We start from the raw sequence: 17,819 nt of genomic DNA, 5'->3' as shown, positions 1-17,819 counted from the left end.
TAAATGTGAGGTTATCCACTTTGGTGGCAAAAACAGGAAAACGGATTATTATCTGAATGGTGGCTGATTAGGAAAAGGGGAGGTGCAATGAGACCTGGGTGTCATTGTACACCAGTCATTGAAAGTGGGCATGCAGGTACAGCAGGCGGTGAAAAAGACGAATGGTATGCTGGCATTTACAGCAAGAGGATTTGAGTACAGGAGCAGGGAGGTACTACTGCAGTTGTACAAGGCCTTGGTGAGACCACACTTGGAGTATTGTGTGCAGTTTTGGTCCCCTAATCTGAGGAAAGGCATTCTTGCCATAGTACAAAGAAGGTTCATCAGATTGATTCCTGGGATGGCAGGACTTTCATATGATGGAAGACTGGATCGAATAGGCTTATCCTCGCTGTAATTTAGAAGATTGAGGGGTGATCTTACTGACACGTATAAAATTCTAAAGGGATTGGACAGGCTTGTGGCAGGAAGATTGTTCCTGATGTTGGTGAAGTCCAGAATGAGGGGTCACAGTTTAAGGATAAAGGGGAAGCCTTTTAGGACCGAGATGAGGAAAAACTTCTTCACACAGAGAGTGGTGAATCTGTGGAATTCTCTGCCACAGGAAACAGTTGAGGCCAGTTCATTGGTTATACTTAAGAGGGAGTTAGATATGGCCCTTGTGGCTAAAGGGATCAGGGGGTATGCAGAGAAGGCAGGTACAGGGTTCTGAGTTGGATGATCAGCCCAATGGCCTACCCCTGCACCTATTTTCTATGTTTCTATCTCTCACTAGCTCTTCTTTCAGTTAGTCCTGATGAAGGGTCTCGGCCTGAAACGTCGACTGTACCTCTTCCTATAGATGCGCCTGGCCTGCTGGGTTCACCAGCAACTTCTATGTGTGTTGCTTGAAATTCCAGCATCTGCAGATTTCCTCATGTTTGCATTAAGTTCATCTGCCATTTCTTTGTCCTCCATTACTACCTCACCAGCATCATTTTCCAGTGGCCCAATATCAACTCTCACCTCCCTTTTACTCTTTATATAACTGAAAAAAACCTTTGATAGCCTGCTTTATATTACTGGTTAGTTTGCCCTCATATTTCATCGTTTTCATAGAAACATAGAAACTTCTGAGAGCTTTTTTTAGTCGCTTTTTGTTGGAATTTCAGAGCTCCTCAATCATTTTTGTAACTTTATATGCCCTTTCCTTAGCTGTTATGCAGTCCTTAACTTCTCTTGTCTACCACGGTTACCTACCCCTGCATTTGAGAACAACTTCTTCTGTGGGACGTATCTATCCTGTGCATTGTGAACTATTCCCAGAACCTCAGCCATCTCTGCTCTGCCACCCCACCAGTCTCCTCCTCCAATCCACCTGGACAAGCTCCTCTCTCATGCCTCAGTAATTCCCTTTATTCCATTGGAATACTGATACATGTGACTTATGCTTTCCCCTTTGCAGATTCAACTCAATGATATTATGATCACCGCCTCCTAAGGGTTCCTTTACGTAGTCATATTCATAGTCATACTTTATTGATCCTGGAGGAAATTGGTTTTCATTACAGTTGCACCATAAATAATTAAATAGTAATAAAACCGTAAATAGTTAAATAGTAATATGTAAATTATACCAGGAAATAAGTCCAGGACCAGCCTATTGGCTCAGGGTGTCTGACCCTCCAAGGGAGGAGTTGTAAAGTTTGATGGCCACAGGCAGGAATGACTTCCTATGACGCTCTGTGTTGCATCTGTGTGTTACATTAAGCTCCCTTATAAGATCTAGGTTATTAAAATCTAAGTTAACCTTTCCCCGAGTAGGCTCAAGCACAAGCTGCTCTAAAAAGCCATCTCATAGGCAATCAACAAATTTTCTCTGTTGCGACAGCAAACTGATTTTCCCAATCATATTGGAGTCCCCCATTACAACTGTGACATTACCCTTGTACGTGCCTTTTCCAGCTCCCTTTGCAATCTCAACCCCACATCCTGTCTACTATTTGGAAGCCTATATGTGATTCCCATAATGTTTTTTTTTTACCTTTGCATTTTAACCCCAGTCACAAAGATTTAACATTCTCTAACCCTCTTTCTAAAGATGTAATGCCATCAGAGCCACACCACCATCTATGCCTTTTTGCCTGTCCTTCCGATACAAAGTAATGGCCTTTTTTCTGCCACAACTCAGTGATGCCCACGTCATATCGACCAATCTCTAATTGCGTCATGAGTTTGTCCACCTTATTCCGAATGCTACACACATTTAAATACACCTTTAGTGCATATGGACTTCAGGAGAAATTGCCTCCTTTCCACTCTTCACCAACAACTCTACAGTTAGCTACATTCAGACTCCTGGGTATCATGATTTTGCAGGAGCTCATGTGGGAGAACCACATTTCCTTCATTAACAGGAAGGTCCAGCAGAAGATGTACCTCTTGCGACTGGTTTGGTGCAGCATCCTCTCAGAATATATGAAAACTACAGTGAACTTTTAGGTCAGCAGAAAAGGCCATTGGCTGCAGTACTGCAGTACTGGTGTGTGTTCACGATGAAGAAGCAGGAAGCAAAAATCACTGTGGACACTACCCACTCAGCAACCTGGTTTTTCCAAAAGCTCCCTTAAAACAAATTTCACACCTGAAAAATTTCTTCCCTCAGGCAATTAATCCCCACCTACTGCCATCCATTACCCGTCCCTACACTGCACTGTGGACACTATTAACCATTTTAATAATGTTATATAATTCTTATTCACGTAAATGTATATGGTGAATAAAGTTGATCCCTGATCCTGAGCCTTACCGCTTAGGGCGAAAACTTTCATGTTTCTTCTGAAACGTGGACATTGGGGTCACTGCCTGCACGGCTGTTTGGTTCAGCCTGATTGCAGTTGCCTAGAACGCAAAGGGATTTGTTAATCCACTAACCGTGAACCCTTTACAAATTACAGGGAACATTAATATAACAAAGCAGGTTACCTCTGGGTTGTCAGTGAGGTAGATCTGTCTGGATATATTATTGATTGTGCAAATCCACTGTAAATAAAAAAACAAAACTGTTATGTCAATCTTTAAGGAAATCAGCTGAAAGAAAAATCTGAGAATATGATTTAATTTGATACCTCTTCATATTCCAGCTTGCCTTCTGCTTGCAGAATAATGTTCCTACAATGCAACCATTCACATGTAACCAGCTGTACAGTAGCTTTGATAAGGAACAGTTCAATTTTAAACATGTTGATTTCATTTGCACCTATTCTCCTGTTTTCCTTTGGTTATAAACTGCAGCTCTCCTGGCCCAGAGACAAATGGGTCTGTGCTTTTGCCCTGTTGGAAGATGCTAAACTGGAAAGCAAGTCTAGACCTTGGCCAAAGCTTAGTAATATACGTGGAACGGGTTGGGTGTCTGTGGAGTACAAGGACAAAGACTTTCTGAGGACAATGCAGACTGCCTATCAGTCTGGTAAGTGTAGAGTCTGAATTGGCTAGCCTCACCAAAGCAAGATACATCCCATCCACAACTCACCACCCTTCTCCAGTCTCTTTCAGTTTCCACCCTGATTTACACTCCATCCTGCTCTTTTCTTTACCTCTTTTCTCTGCAACTTCCAACTTCTCGTTGTTCTGCTGAGACAGCATTAACACGGTTTCTCTCTGCTTGTTCTGCTGAGAATCTTAACACTTTTATTTCAGATGTCTACAAGAATGAGAACTAGGGGTCAGAGGTTAAGGGTGAAAGGTGAAATGTTTAAGAGGAACCAGAGAGGAAATTTCTTCATTTGGGGGGTGGTGAGTGTGGACAAACTGCCAGTGGAAGTGATGGGTTTGATTACAACATTTGGATAAATACATCGATGGGAGGGGTTTGGAGGGTATGGAGGGTCCAGGTACAGGTCGATAAGATTAGGCAGAATAACAGTTCAGCACAGACTAGATGGCCCAAAGGCACTGTTTCCGTGCTGTGCTGCTTTATGACTCGATAACTCTATCTGCAGTTATTTTTTTGCTTTGAAATACATTCAAATTGTTTTGTGTGTAAAAAAAACTGGATGAGCAAACTACCGGATAAAACCAGTATTAAAAGCTCTGAAAAGATTAATGAAATCAAAAAAGCACATGCAAATCCCACTTCACCAAAGCAAAATACTCATTGACTTCACTTGTGTTTGCTCCAAACCTTGACACTCCACTACAGTAGTGAGAGATCCCAAATCAGAGATGATGACTTTAGGATGTTTACTGATTTCTGTTAATATAAACAGCTCCCAGCTGCCACACAGTCTCACAATAATTGTTCACTGACGTTCACTGATTCCTGTTTGAAATAAGCAGCTCCCAGCCGCCATGGACATTAACCCATACTTGATCAAAATCCACGAACCACCCTGAGAGTATCCTCACTGCAAGGACTACAGTGGTCCACAAAGGTGGTGAAATATCTCTTTCTCAAGGCAAAGTAAGTGGGAAAAATGCTGACTATACCCACGAGCGAACAAAACCTCTCCAATCCCAGTTAGGAATGTCAGGTATCTGATCCTGCTACACCCAGGGAGTATTGAGCCAATATTTATTCCTTATTCTCCTGGCTTAGGCTATCAGCGCCACAGTGTTGGTAAGAATGTGAACACAATTGAAGAAAAAGTATTAAAATCCTTTGTTTAAACTGGAAACCCAACCTAATAGGGTAAAGGTGACACAGGAAATGCAACCAAACAAGGTGATGGCTACACAGGAAATGCAACCTGTACCATCGAGCCTACTGTATAATATGGGACTATTTTATGTCGTAGTAACACGTTATTGAGCATGCACTATTAGGCGTGTATTGATCTGTATATACGTGTTCAGTTCGGGTTCCATAAGTAAAAGCCCCAGTTAACTTAGCTCCGGTCTCTAGCGTTTTTATTAATGATACTGTTGTGTAAATGGCCACATGCACAACAAATTGGCAACGAGGTTAATGAACCTGCATTGTAACGGAACGCCGTGTTTTAATTGGTAACGCCACTTAGAAGAGGTCGAGTGAGGCCGCGAATCTGAAAAGAAGTGGGAGATCAGCCGGAGTCGGGAAGGTCGGGAGACCGAAAGACACAGTTGGAGCCGTGGCGTGTCCAGGCGAGACCACAGCCGGCGCTGAACCCCAAGGCTGCCTCAGAAGGGAGATTAAAAAAAAGGAGCTACACTCGCATCTAACCAGAGTACACTTGCGACGCTAGCAAAAAAAAGGCCACGTGAGTCAAAAAGAAAACAAGGGACCGGGGTTAAATTAACAAAGGACTTGGGCTAAGTTAATATAACAAGTAAAATTAACACAAGGATGGCATTAATTGGAACCATTACAGCATTTGATAGTGGCATTGAAGACTGGGCAACTTATAACCATATAACAATTACAGCACAGAAACAGGCCATCTCGGTCTTTCTAGTCCGTGCCGAACTCTTACTCTCACCTAGTCCCACTGACCTGCACTCAGCCCATAACCCTCCAATCCTTTCCAGTCCATATAGCTATTCAATTTAACTTTAAACGACAACATTGAACCTGCCTCAACCACTTCTGCTGGAAGCTTGTTCCACACAGCTACCGCTCTCTGAGTAAAGAAGTTCCCCCTCATGTTACCCCTAAACTTTTGCCCTTTAACTCTCAACTCATGTCCTTGTTTGAATCTCCTCCATTCTCAATGGAAAAAGCCTATCCATGTCAACTCTATCTATCCCCCTCATAATTTTAAACATCTCTATCAAGTCCTCCCTCAACCTTCTACGCTCCAAAGAATAAAGACCTAACTTGTTCAACCTTTCTCTGTAACTTAGGAGATGAAACCCAGGCAACATTTTAGTAAACCTCCTCTGTACTCTCTCAATTTTATTGACATCTTTCCTATAATTCGGTGACCAGAACTGTACATAATACTCCAAATTTGGCCTTACCAATGCCTTATTCAATTTCAACATTACATCCCAATTCCTATACTCAATGCTCTGATTAATAAGGGCCAGCATACTTCACCAGCTTTCTTCACCAACCTACCCACATGAGATTCCACCTTCAGGGAAATATGCACCATTATTCCTAGATCCCTCTGTTCTACTGCATTCTTCAATGCCCTACCATTTACCATGCATGTCCTATTTTGATTAGTCCTACCAAAACGTAGCACCTCACATTTTTCAGCATTAAACTCCATCTGCCATCTTTCAGCCCACTCTTCTAACTGTCCTAGATCTCTCTGCAAGCTTTGAAAACCTACTTCATTATCCACAACGCCACCTATCTTAGTATCATCTGCATACTTACTAATCCAATTTACCACTCCATCATCCAGATCATTAATATATATGACAAACAACATTGGACCCAGTACAGATCCCTGAGGCACACCACTAGACACCGTCCTCCAATCTGACACACAGTTATCCACCACTACTCTCTGGCGTCTCCCATCCAGCCACTGCTGAATCCATTTTACTACTTCGATATTAGTGCCTAACGATTGAACCTTCGTAACTAATCTTCTGTGTGGAACCTTGTCAAAGGCCTTACTGAAGTCCATATAGACAACATCCACTGCTTTACCCTCATCAACTTTCTTAGTAACCTCATCAAAAAATTCAATAAGATTTGTCAAACATGACCTTCCATGCACAAATCCATGTTGACTGTTCCTAATCAGACCCTGTCTATCCAGATAATTATATATACCATCTATAAGAATACTTTCCATCAATTTACCCACCACTGACGTCAAACCCACAGGCCGATAATTGCCAGGTTTACTCTTAGAACCCTTTTTAAACAATGGAACAACATGAGCAATACGCCAATCCTCCGGCACCTTTCCTGTTTCTAATGACATTTGAAATATTTCCGTCAGAGCCCCTGCTATTTCCACACTAACTTCCTTCAAGGTCCTAGGGAATATCCTGTCAGGACCCGGAGACTTATCCACTTTTATATTCCTTAAAAGCGACAGTACTTCCTCTTCTTTAATTGTCATACTTTCCATAACTATATTGAAAGAAGAGTTATATTGTGATGCTAACGATGTTAATGCAGAAAAGAAAGTCAGCGTCTTACTTAGTGCAATGGGCGCGAAAACATATGGCCCACTACAGAGCTTGATAACCCCCGAAAAGCCAGCTGACAAAACTTTCAAGCAAATAGTCGACACTCTCCCATAGCATCTGAACCCCAAACCACTGGTCATTGCTGAAAGATTTAAATTCCATAAACAGAATAAGAGCAAAAAGGAAAGCATTTCTAAATATTGTGCTGAATTTCGCAAATTATCAGAACATTGTCAATTTGGAGCTGGTCTATCAGATGCATTGAGGGATAAGTTAGTGTGTAGCATGAACTGTAAAACCACACAGAAGAAGATCCTGTGTGAAAAAGACCTTACATTTGAGAAAGCGCTGAACATCTCAATATCATTAGAAACAGCCGCACGAGGTGCTTCTGAGATACAACAAAAATCTCTCGAATATGCTACAAATAAAATGTCACTGCACAGAAATGAAGGAAAGAAATGTTACCATTGTGGGAACAGGTCACATGACCCAGATGGTTGTTGGTTTAAAGAAAAAGAATGCCAAAACTGTGGCAAACAGGGCCACACTGGCATGGCAGAGTATGCAAAGCTAGTAAACAGCAGGAAAAGGGCAAAATACAGAGAAACAAGAAACCCCAGAAAGGAAAATACAACAATGTGCACAAAATGAAAGAAAGCAATTCTGATGAAAAGGACTCAGACAAAAGTGAATTGTCTTGGTTGCCACTTCACAGCATGGAAGAGACAGATGATCGAAGAGTAATATGGATCACTCCAAAAGTGGCAGGAGTGAGACTGAAAATGGAGTTGGACACAGGCTCAGCCTTAACAGTGATCTTTGTACGCGACTACAAATGACTGTTTTCGCACATACCTCTGAAACAAACTAAACTACTGCTAGAGACTTACACAGGACAGAAAGTGCATCCGGAAGGCAAAATTAAAGTGACAGTGACCCACGGAGGTAAAACACAGCGACTGTATGCATAACTCTATGTACTGAAAATTGGAGGACCACCGTTGCTGGGACGTGAATGGCTCAGGAAAATTCAGTTGGATTGGCACACCATCAGGGCACCAGACGTGTCAGCAAAGGAGGGCAGCAAGGCTACATCTAAGAGACCGTCGCAAATACTTGCTGACTCTGAGGAAGTGTTCATGAAAGGAATAGGAACACTTCGGGGCATGAAAGCAAAGATTGAGATTGAGGAAAATGCATGTCCAAAATTTCACAAAGCCAGGCCAGTCCATATGCAATCCATCCTACAGTCGAGGCAGAGCTGAAAAAACTGGAGCAGACTGGGATCCTGTCAAAGGTGGATTGGAGTGAATGGGCCACGCCTGTTTTTCCAGTGATGAAGTAAACCTCCAGCACAAAACCAGGAAAACCAAGCAAGGTGCACATATGTGGAGACTTTAAAGTGAGTGTTAACCCAGTTCTCCGTACAGTACAGTATCCTCTACCTCGTATTGAGGACACCTTTGCTTCCCTGTCAGGAGGGGAAAATGTCACAAAAATTGATTTGACCCAGGCTTACCTTCAAATGGAAATCGAGGAAGCATCCAAGAAATACCTGACAATAAATACACACAAAGGACTTTTATCAGTACAACAGGTTGGTGTTTGGGATAGCATCAGCTCCTGCAATCTGGCAAAGGGCAATGGACCAGGTCCTGCAGGGGATTCCAGGGACTCAGTGTTACCTGGATGACATCATTGTCACCGGCAAAGATGACAACGTACATCTTTCTAACTTAAAACAAGTGCTCACCAGGTTACAAGAATATGGGCTCAGAGCTAATCGACAGAAATGTGAGTTTTTCAAAAAGGAAACCTCATACTGTGGGCATGTGATCAACAAGGATGGCTTACACACGTCTCAAGACAAGATAGAAGCGGTGTTTAAGGTACCACCACCTGAAAATGTGTCTCAGCTGAGAGCATATCTTGGACTAGTGAACTACTACCACAAGTTCTTGCCTAACCTATCCACAGTCCTACACCCATTAAATGCATTATTACAGGCAGGGACACAATGGAAGTGGACTGAGAGCTGTGAGAAAGTGTTTCAATAAACTAAAAGACTCATAACTTCAGACGGGGTGCTTGTGCACTTTGACCCCTCCTTACCAATCTGACTAGCTTGTGATGCCTCGCCCCATGGGACAGGAGCTGTGTTATCGCACAAGTTTCCTGATGGCTCCAAAAGACCAATAGCCTTTGCCTCAAGAACGCTAACTTCAGCTGAACGCAACTACGCACAGATTGACAGAGAGGCCCTCAGCCTCGTGTAGGGAGTCAAGAAATTTAGTCACTACCTGTATGGCCAAAAGTTTACTCTGTTGACTGACCATCAGCCTCTCATGTCAAACTTCAATCCAAGAAAAGGCGTTCCAGTGATGACAGCACAAAGGCTGCATGCAGCGATGGTCCCTTTTCTTCGGAGGTCACAGGTACGACATCGAACACAAGGGGACCAAGCAACATGGCAACACAGATGGTTTGTCACGTTTACCACTGCCCACTTCCGAGGTAACTACGCAAATGGATTCAGCAGAGATCTTTCACACAATAGTTGAACAATTACCAGTAACAAGCAGCCTCACTGAAGGGAAACCCAACATTGTCAAAAGTTTATGACATCACGGTAAAGGGATGGCCAGCGCGGGGTAACACACTGTTTCCAGCCTTCTCAGCGAGGAAGGAGCAGTTGTCAGTGCGTCGGGGAGATAAGTGGCTCACGAGTTGTGATTCCTCCCAAGTCACGCACCAGAATGCTGGAGGAACTGCACGAGGGGCACCTGGGCACCGTGAAGATGAAAGGTCTTGCCTGTGCCTATATGTGGCGGCCAGGAATCGATAAACAGATTGAGGACGTGACCAAGAACTGTTCTGGATGTCAAAAGATCCAGAACACACCACCACAAGCCCCGCTCCATCCGTGGGAGTGGCTCTTATCACCATGGCAGCGAGTGTACATCGACTTTGCTGGACCATCCCCGGACTCTATCTTTTTAATCACTGTTGATGCACATTCCAAATGGACAGAGGTCATCAAAATTAAGACAACCACATCGGAAAAGACCATTACAGTGCTGAGGACCATGTTTGCCAGGAATGGCATACCAGAACAAATCTGCATAAACAATGAATGACAATTTGTCTCTGAAGAATTCCAAAGTTTTGTGAAGAACAATGGAATCGAGCACTTTACATTGGCTCCTTACCATCCATCCACAAATGGCTTGGCAGAAAGATTTGTACAGACATTCAAGAAAGCCCTCAAGGCAAGGGACAGCGAAAATCGACCACAACACAAGATAGACAGCTTCCTCCTTGCCTATTGTAATGCAGTACATGCAACCACTAACCAGACTCCAGTGATGATGTTTCTGAACAGGAACCTGAGGCCCTGCATGGATCTTCTCAAACCAAATGTGTGATGTAGAGAACAGACAGTTCAAACACTTGAATGCTAAGTCAGCACGGAGCTTCGATGTGGGACAGTAGTCACGGGATTACTGGACTGAAAAGTGGCAGCCGGGTATAATTTCAGCCATAGACGGGCCACTGATGTATAGCATACAGATGGGAGAGAATGTATGGAGACGTTATGTGGATCAAATCCTGAATGCTCAGGTGGGAAACACAACAACACCTTGCCCTGACTCCCCAGACATAGAAGCAAACACTCCTGATGTGGCCACATCAGCCTCACCCACAGATGATCCTGTCATCAGTGCTGAGGACCCACCTGATGTACCTGTGGAGACTCACTCCCCAAATCAAACGTTGCAGGGCAGACGTTACCTGGAGAGGCAGAAAAGCCCCCCCCCCAGAGACTTCAGTTATAATTATTATTATGTTACTTTGTTATAATTTCATATTATTAAGTTACTAATTAAACAGCTGGTGGGCGTTTGTATATTAAGGGTACACATACAGTATTTGTTTAGCATAGTGCCCCTAAAAAAAAAGTTGATACACTTTTAAAATAAAAGGGGAGGAGTGTACCATATAGCCTACTGTATAATATGGGCCTATTTTATGTCGTAGTAACACATTATTGAGGTGCGTATTGATCTGTATATATGTGTTCAGTTCGGGTTCCGTAAGTAAAAGCCCCAGTTAACTTAGCTCCAATCTCTAGCATTTTTATTAATGATATTGTTGTGTAAACGGCCACATACACAACACAATCAAACAAGGTGACGGTGACACAGGAAATGCAATCAAACGATGAGACGCCTACACAGGAAATGCAACCAAATGATGAGACGGCTACACAGGAAATACAGCCAAACAAGGTGATGACGACACAGGAAATACAACCAAGCAGGGTAATGACTACATTACAGAACAAGAAACTGTTATGGTCCCTATTGTCTGAATGGTGACAGCTCTCTGCGAAATTCTGTGCATGCCATTGTTTAAGTTTTGAAATGAAACTTAATCAACTTCTGCACTTTATAATTAGAAACCTAGGTGCAAAAGCAGGTCAAGAATTCAGATGTGTAACCACAGTAGCATTTACTGAACTTGATCACCAATGGAGAAAAAAAAATGACTGTCAATTTAAAATTCCCAAATTTGTAAACAGTTTCAACTGCATTGGAATTGTCCACAATTCAGCATTAAAATTCCCTGGATTTTCCCATCTAAAACTACGGTGACCATTTAATCAATAACTAACCACCACACTCACTTCCTGCCATGAGATGGCAAGGTTTGAACCCAGTGATATGAATGAAGAGCTGCAATTTATATCAAAGTATAAACATTCAGAGATCAGAACAGATGGATACACAATCAAACAGTAGTAAGGTGCCGAATTGATAGATTGTGGAGGGACATACATTTTTCCTGAAGGTGATACGATCTGAAAACAGTATCTTCTGTCTTCACAGTCCACTGCCATGACTGAGCAGTTATCCAGATCCATGATGAGGCCACCAGCCACTGCTCCTCGCGGCTGACACATCAGGTTACCTCCTTGGGTAAAAAAGTACAGCCTTTCCCAGGATGTAGACACAAGACCAGTTTTACTAACAAAAAAAAGTGACAAGGAGATGAGATAAGTCTTAAGTTATCATAACCAATTAATGTTCCAAATAAAGAAAACAGAAAGAACTCAGCAACACACATAAAAGTTGCTGGTGAACGCAGCAGGTCAGGCAGCATCTATAGGAAGAGGTACAGTCGACATTTCGGGCCAAGACCCTTCGTCAGGAAAGAACACAGGGAACACTGACATTTCAAATCAATGTCCTCCATCAAAACAGGGAGGTGTTTCTAATACAACAATTTTTCAGCAAACACAGACAGGAAGAGCTGAAGGTGGATTCTGACCTGAGAGTCAAAGAGACTCTGTGCTGACCATCAATATCCTACCCATTTACACTAATCCTATTCCATTCTCCCCATATTCCCATCAATTCTCCACAGATTTTACCACTCACCTACAAACGGGGACAACTTTACTGGCCAATTAACCCATCAGCCTGCATGTCTTGGGATGAGGGAGGGAGGATACCAGAGTACCCAAAGGAAACCCACTTAGTCAACGAAAGAACCTGCAGCCTCCAGTGGCGAAGGTCAGGACTGAAACCGGGTTTCTGGTGCCATCAGGCGGTAGCACGACCCACTGCTCCATAACTCTAAGGAGAGGAGACTGAGAGGAAAGAGCAGCTGGGTCTGCAAAGAGTGAAACACTAGAGCCAGTATATTGGAAAATTATAAGAAAATTATGGATAATTAAATTAGCCATAAGGATGCATGGATTTGAAGATAATAGCATGGATAGAAGACTGGTTAACCAATGGAAAGCAGAGAGCTGGGATAAATGGGTGTGAGCAGAATGTCACAGGAATCAGTGTTGGACCCGCAACTGTTCACAACATGTTAATGATTTGGAGGAAGCGACCAAGTGTAGCGTATCCAAGCTTGCTGAATGGAGTGGAAAAGCAAATTGTGCAGAGTGTCAGAGAGATAGAGACATGGGCAACAGTTTGGCAGATGGAGTACAATGTTGGTAAATGCGAGGTCATCTGCTTTGGAAGGAAAAACAGAAGAGCAGGTTATTATTTAACGGTGAAAGGTTGCAGCGTGGTGCTGTGCAGAAGGGCTTGTGCATGAATCACAAACAGGTTATCAAGGCAAATGGAATGTTGGTCTACAATGCTAGAGGGATTGAATTGAAAAGCAGGGAGGCTGCACCTGGAGTACTGCACGAGGTTCTGGTCTCCTCACACTGGCCAAGTAGACAGTGAAGCAGAGCTTTCAGCAGGTTAATCCTGTAGTTGAGGGGGATTGGGGTGGGCTCACTCCATGACGACAGACTCAGTTGCCTGGGATGACTTTCACTGGAATTCAGAAGACTAAGAGAGGATCTAATAGAAAAGTAAAAAATATGAAAGGGACAGGTAAGATAGAGGCAGGAATGCTGTTCCCATTGGTAGGTGGTCTCACCTAGAACCAGGACACAGAGCGGCCTCAAAGTTCAGTGGAGCAGGTGAGGGGGAACCGCTTTTCTCAAAGAGTAGTGAATCTCTGGAATCGCCAACTTGCCCTGCATCCCTCGGGCTGTAACCTTTCAGACCAGCCTTCCACATGAAACATTGTCCAAGGCTACACAGGGAAGTAGAACAGGTTACCTCTTTTTTTTTGGCGTGTGCCTGTGTGCGTGCGTACACGTCTGTGTGTATGTGTCTGCGTGTCCGTGATGATGTCTTTTTCATGGCCTTTTACAAGGCACGCCACTCCTCACACAGACATTTTGCAGTATTTTCCCTTTATTTTACGAGGTCGAGCTGCGATCTCGACATTCAACCCGGCACGAATGGAAAGCGTACTCAGGGGCGGACCTGACTGGTTTCGAACCCGGGAACCTCCGCTCCGGGGTCCGGAGCTGACGTCGTTGCGCCACTAGCCGGCGCTCAGGCTACCTCATTAAATATATTTTTAACAGTTAGGTAGATTTTTTGTTATGGGGGGGGAAGGTGAATAGGTGGAGCAGATTAGCCATGTTGAATGGCACAGCAGACTCGACAGGTGGTGCAAAGCAAAAGGCAGTACACAGACCTCAGTGTAGCCTTTGACAACATCTCACATGAAAGGCTGTTCCGAAAGAGTACAATCCATGGGATGCAGGGGGAAGAGAGGGTGATGGTGGAGGATTGTTATTATGATTGGAAGCCTGTAACCAGCATGTAGCCAATGGAATCAGTGCTGGCACCTTTACTGGGCACTAGGAGGTTTGCTGATGACATGAAAATTGATGATAGTGGAGATGGACTATCTTGGGCTACAGCACAAAACTGCTGAATGGACCATTAGCCACAGCAAGGCTCCCCGAAGGTGGTAGCTAGGGGGTGAAGGCAACGTTATGGGTACACAGCTTTTATTTTACAGGGGGTAGAATACAAGAGCAGACAACGCATCTCTGCTGCTGAGTGTTTCCACCATCTTGTTTTTGTTTCTAGTACAGTCACAAAGACAGGTGAGGAAGGAGACGAAAAGAAAACTATTCAACATATTTCACAAGAGGCAGACACAGTCCGGACTGCGGGGTCTTCACAAGAGGCAAACACAGTCTGGACTGGAGGGTCTCCACAAGAGGCTGAAACAGTCTGGACTGGAGGTTCCCGATAAGAGGCAGACAAGAGGCTGAAACAGTCTGGACTGCAGGGTCCCCACAAGAGGTAGACACAGTCTGGACTGGAGGATCCCCACAAAAGGCAGACACAGTCTAGACTGCAGGGTCCCTACAAGAGGCAGACACAGACTTGACTGGGAGGACTCCACAAGAGGCATGCACAGTCTGGACTGGGGGGTCTCCACAAGAGGCAGGGGAAGTCTGGACTGGAAGGTCCCTACAAAAGGCACGCACAGTCTGGACTGGAGGGTCCCCACAAGAGGCACGCACAGTCTGGACTGCAGGGTCCCCACAAGGGGCAGACACAGTCTGGACTGGAGGGTCCCTACAAGAAGCAGACACAGTCTGGACTGGAGGGTCCCTACAAGAGGCAGACGCAGTCTGGACTGGAGGGTCTCCACAAGAGGCTGAAACAGTCTGGACTGGAGGTTCCCGATAAGAGGCAGACAAGAGGCTGAAACTGTCTGGACTGCAGGGTCCCCACAAAAGGCAGACACAGTCTAGACTGCAGGGTCCCTACAAGAGGCAGACACAGACTTGACTGGGAGGACTCCACAAGAGGCATGCACAGTCTGGACTGGGGGGTCTCCACAAGAGGCAGGGGAAGTCTGGACTGGAAGGTCCCTACAAAAGGCACGCACAGTCTGGACTGGAGGGTCCCCACAAGAGGCAGACACAGTCTGGACTGGAGGGTCCCTACAAGAAGCAGACACAGTCTGGACTGGAGGGTCCCCACAAGAGGCAGACGCAGTCTGGACTGGAGGGTCTCCACAAGTGGCTGAAACAGTCTGGACTGGAGGTTCCCCATAAGAGGCAGACAAGAGGCTGAAACAGTCTGGACTGCAGGGTCCCCACAAGAGGCAGACACAGTCTGGACTGGAGGATCCCCACAAGAGGCAGACACAGTCTGGACTGGAAGATCCTTACAAGAAGCAGACACAGTCTGGACTGGAGGGTCCCCACAAGAGGCAGACACAGTCTGGACTGGAGGGTCCCCACAAGAGGCACAGTCTGGACTGGAGGGTCCCCACAAGAAGCAGACACAGTCTGGACTGGAGGGTCCCCACAAGAGGAAGACACAGTCTGAACAGGAGGATCCCCACAAGAGGAAGATACAGTCTGGGCTGGAGGGTCTCCACAACAGGCACGCTCTGTCTGGACTGGAGGGTCCCCACAAGAGGCAGACACAGTCTGGACAGGAGGGTCCCCACAACAGGCAGACACAGTCTGGACTGGAGGGTCCCCACAACAGGCAGACACAGTCTGGACTGGAGGGTCCCCACAACAGGCAGACACAGTCTGGACTGGAGGGTCCCCACAACAGGCAGACACAGTCTGGACTGGAGGGTCCCCACAACAGGCAGACACAGTCTAGTCTGGAGGGTCCCCACAAGAGGCAGGCACAGTCTAGTCTGGAGGGTCCCCACAAAAGGCAGACACAGTCTGGACTGGAGGGTTTCCACAACAGGCAGACACAGTCTGGACTGGAGGGTCCCCACAACAGGCAGACACAGTCTGGACTGGAGGGTCCCCACAACAGGCAGACACAGTCTGGACTGGAGGGTCCCCACAACAGGCAGACACAGTCTGGACTGGAGGGTCCCCACAACAGGCAGACACAGTCTGGACTGGAGGGTCCCCACAAGAGGCAGACACAGTCTGGACTGGAGGGTCCCCAGAAGAGGCAGACACAGTCTGGACTGGAGGGTCCCCACAACAGGCAGGCACAGTCTGGACTGGATTGTCCCCACAAGAGGCAGACACAGTCTAGACTGAAGGGTTTCCACAAGAGGCAGACACAGTTTGGACTGGAGGTTTTCCATAAACACACCTCTGATTTGGAAGAAATGAGTGAGCCTTGTGTGGAGTGGTTGTTGTTCAATGTGACATTGTTGAGCCAGCTTAAATTGGATTTTGATAGAGGAGGCATTGTTGGGGACTCTGTTCGAAGAAGAATTGGACCCTCATGTCACCCGGAGCAACACACACAAAATGATGGAGGAGTCAGGCAGTATCTATGGAGGGGAATGAAGAGTCAACATTTCTGGACAAGTCCTTTCATCATGACATATAAAGGCATATTCTTGTATATTGCAATATTCAGGCCTCACACTTAACACTGCTCCATAAAAATTGGACTTGAGGAACTCTGACAGAGAAGCTCAACTTGTAGCTGCCATACAGCCCCTCCCTCACTTCTCTCTGTAGTACACTGGCGCTGGTCTTTAACATCCCTTTGCACATCCAAACTCACAGATTAGCCTCAGCTCACTGTTCAGCACTACTTCCAGCTGTCTAACATGGCACCAGTGTACCCAGTAACCATAGCAACAAGAAGAAACGCCTGTCATTCAGAGACAAGACCGATCAGGTTGTCTTCAGCTCCCATGGAATGGTTTGTTTATTGTTAGCGAGAATGGATCAGTTCCAGGATAGTTCCACCCATCTCTCCCTGCTTTTCAGTATCTCAGACTTCATCCTCCTACAGGAAAATCATAAACCATCAGGCAGCTGAGCTGACCACAGATACAAACACAATCATCTGAGCAAATCAATCAATTTTGCACAATAAAAATGCGATGGCTGTACTTTCGGATATTCAGATATCCAGCCTTTTGAAGAAGATTCCTGTTGGCTTTATTGGATGTAGCGGTGTTGTCAGGCATGTAGGTGTTCTCACTAGCCAGCAGCAGTTCTTGCTGGGTCAGTCGCATTGCTTCAGCCTCGGTGTCTAGTTGCCCTTGGATACTGTAATGGGAACGGAAAACATGCCATTTAGTAAAACATCCCTTGAGGTATCTGACTGTGACTATTGATTTCATATCAGTAAATGAACTATCGTTCTCTCGTATTGAACAGATTCACAGCATAGCTAACATTCTCCCTACCTGACATTTTTCTCGTCCCCAAAGCAGAAGATAGAAAAGCACATACCACCTAGCTCAAGGACAGCTTCTATCCTATTCCCGAGGGTGTTGGACATTTGGCCTCACAATTTACCTTACTGTCCACCAGCACTGTTACTGCTACACTTCATTCTGTATTTGTTTTACCTTGCTCTACTTCAATGCAGTGCTGAAATGAAACGATCTGTATGAATGGTATGATTTTCACTGTACCTTGGTAA

At 45.1% G+C, this 17,819-nt stretch overlaps 1 protein-coding gene across 5 annotated transcripts in view; it reads right to left on the bottom strand.

Annotated features, from left to right (window-relative positions):
• The window catches only part of appl2 (adaptor protein, phosphotyrosine interaction, PH domain and leucine zipper containing 2), a 137,603-nt gene that overhangs the window by 44,268 nt on the left and 75,516 nt on the right, over window positions 1-17,819 (bottom strand). For all 5 annotated transcript variants that reach the window (XM_072241685.1, XM_072241682.1, XM_072241681.1 and 2 more), the window contains 5 exons: window positions 17,282-17,440; window positions 11,895-12,083; window positions 3,108-3,150; window positions 2,965-3,021; window positions 2,789-2,880 (listed from right to left, as the gene is read on the bottom strand). In XM_072241685.1, coding sequence (XP_072097786.1) covers window positions 2,789-2,880; window positions 2,965-3,021; window positions 3,108-3,150; window positions 11,895-12,083; window positions 17,282-17,440 — 540 coding nt within the window. The remainder of the gene's footprint in view (window positions 1-2,788; window positions 2,881-2,964; window positions 3,022-3,107; window positions 3,151-11,894; window positions 12,084-17,281; window positions 17,441-17,819) is intronic.

This window comes from Mobula birostris, chromosome 23, assembly GCF_030028105.1.
Source record: "Mobula birostris isolate sMobBir1 chromosome 23, sMobBir1.hap1, whole genome shotgun sequence".
In the NCBI taxonomy this organism is placed as follows: domain Eukaryota; kingdom Metazoa; phylum Chordata; class Chondrichthyes; order Myliobatiformes; family Myliobatidae; genus Mobula; species Mobula birostris.
This window is presented reverse-complemented; position numbering and strand designations above follow the sequence as displayed.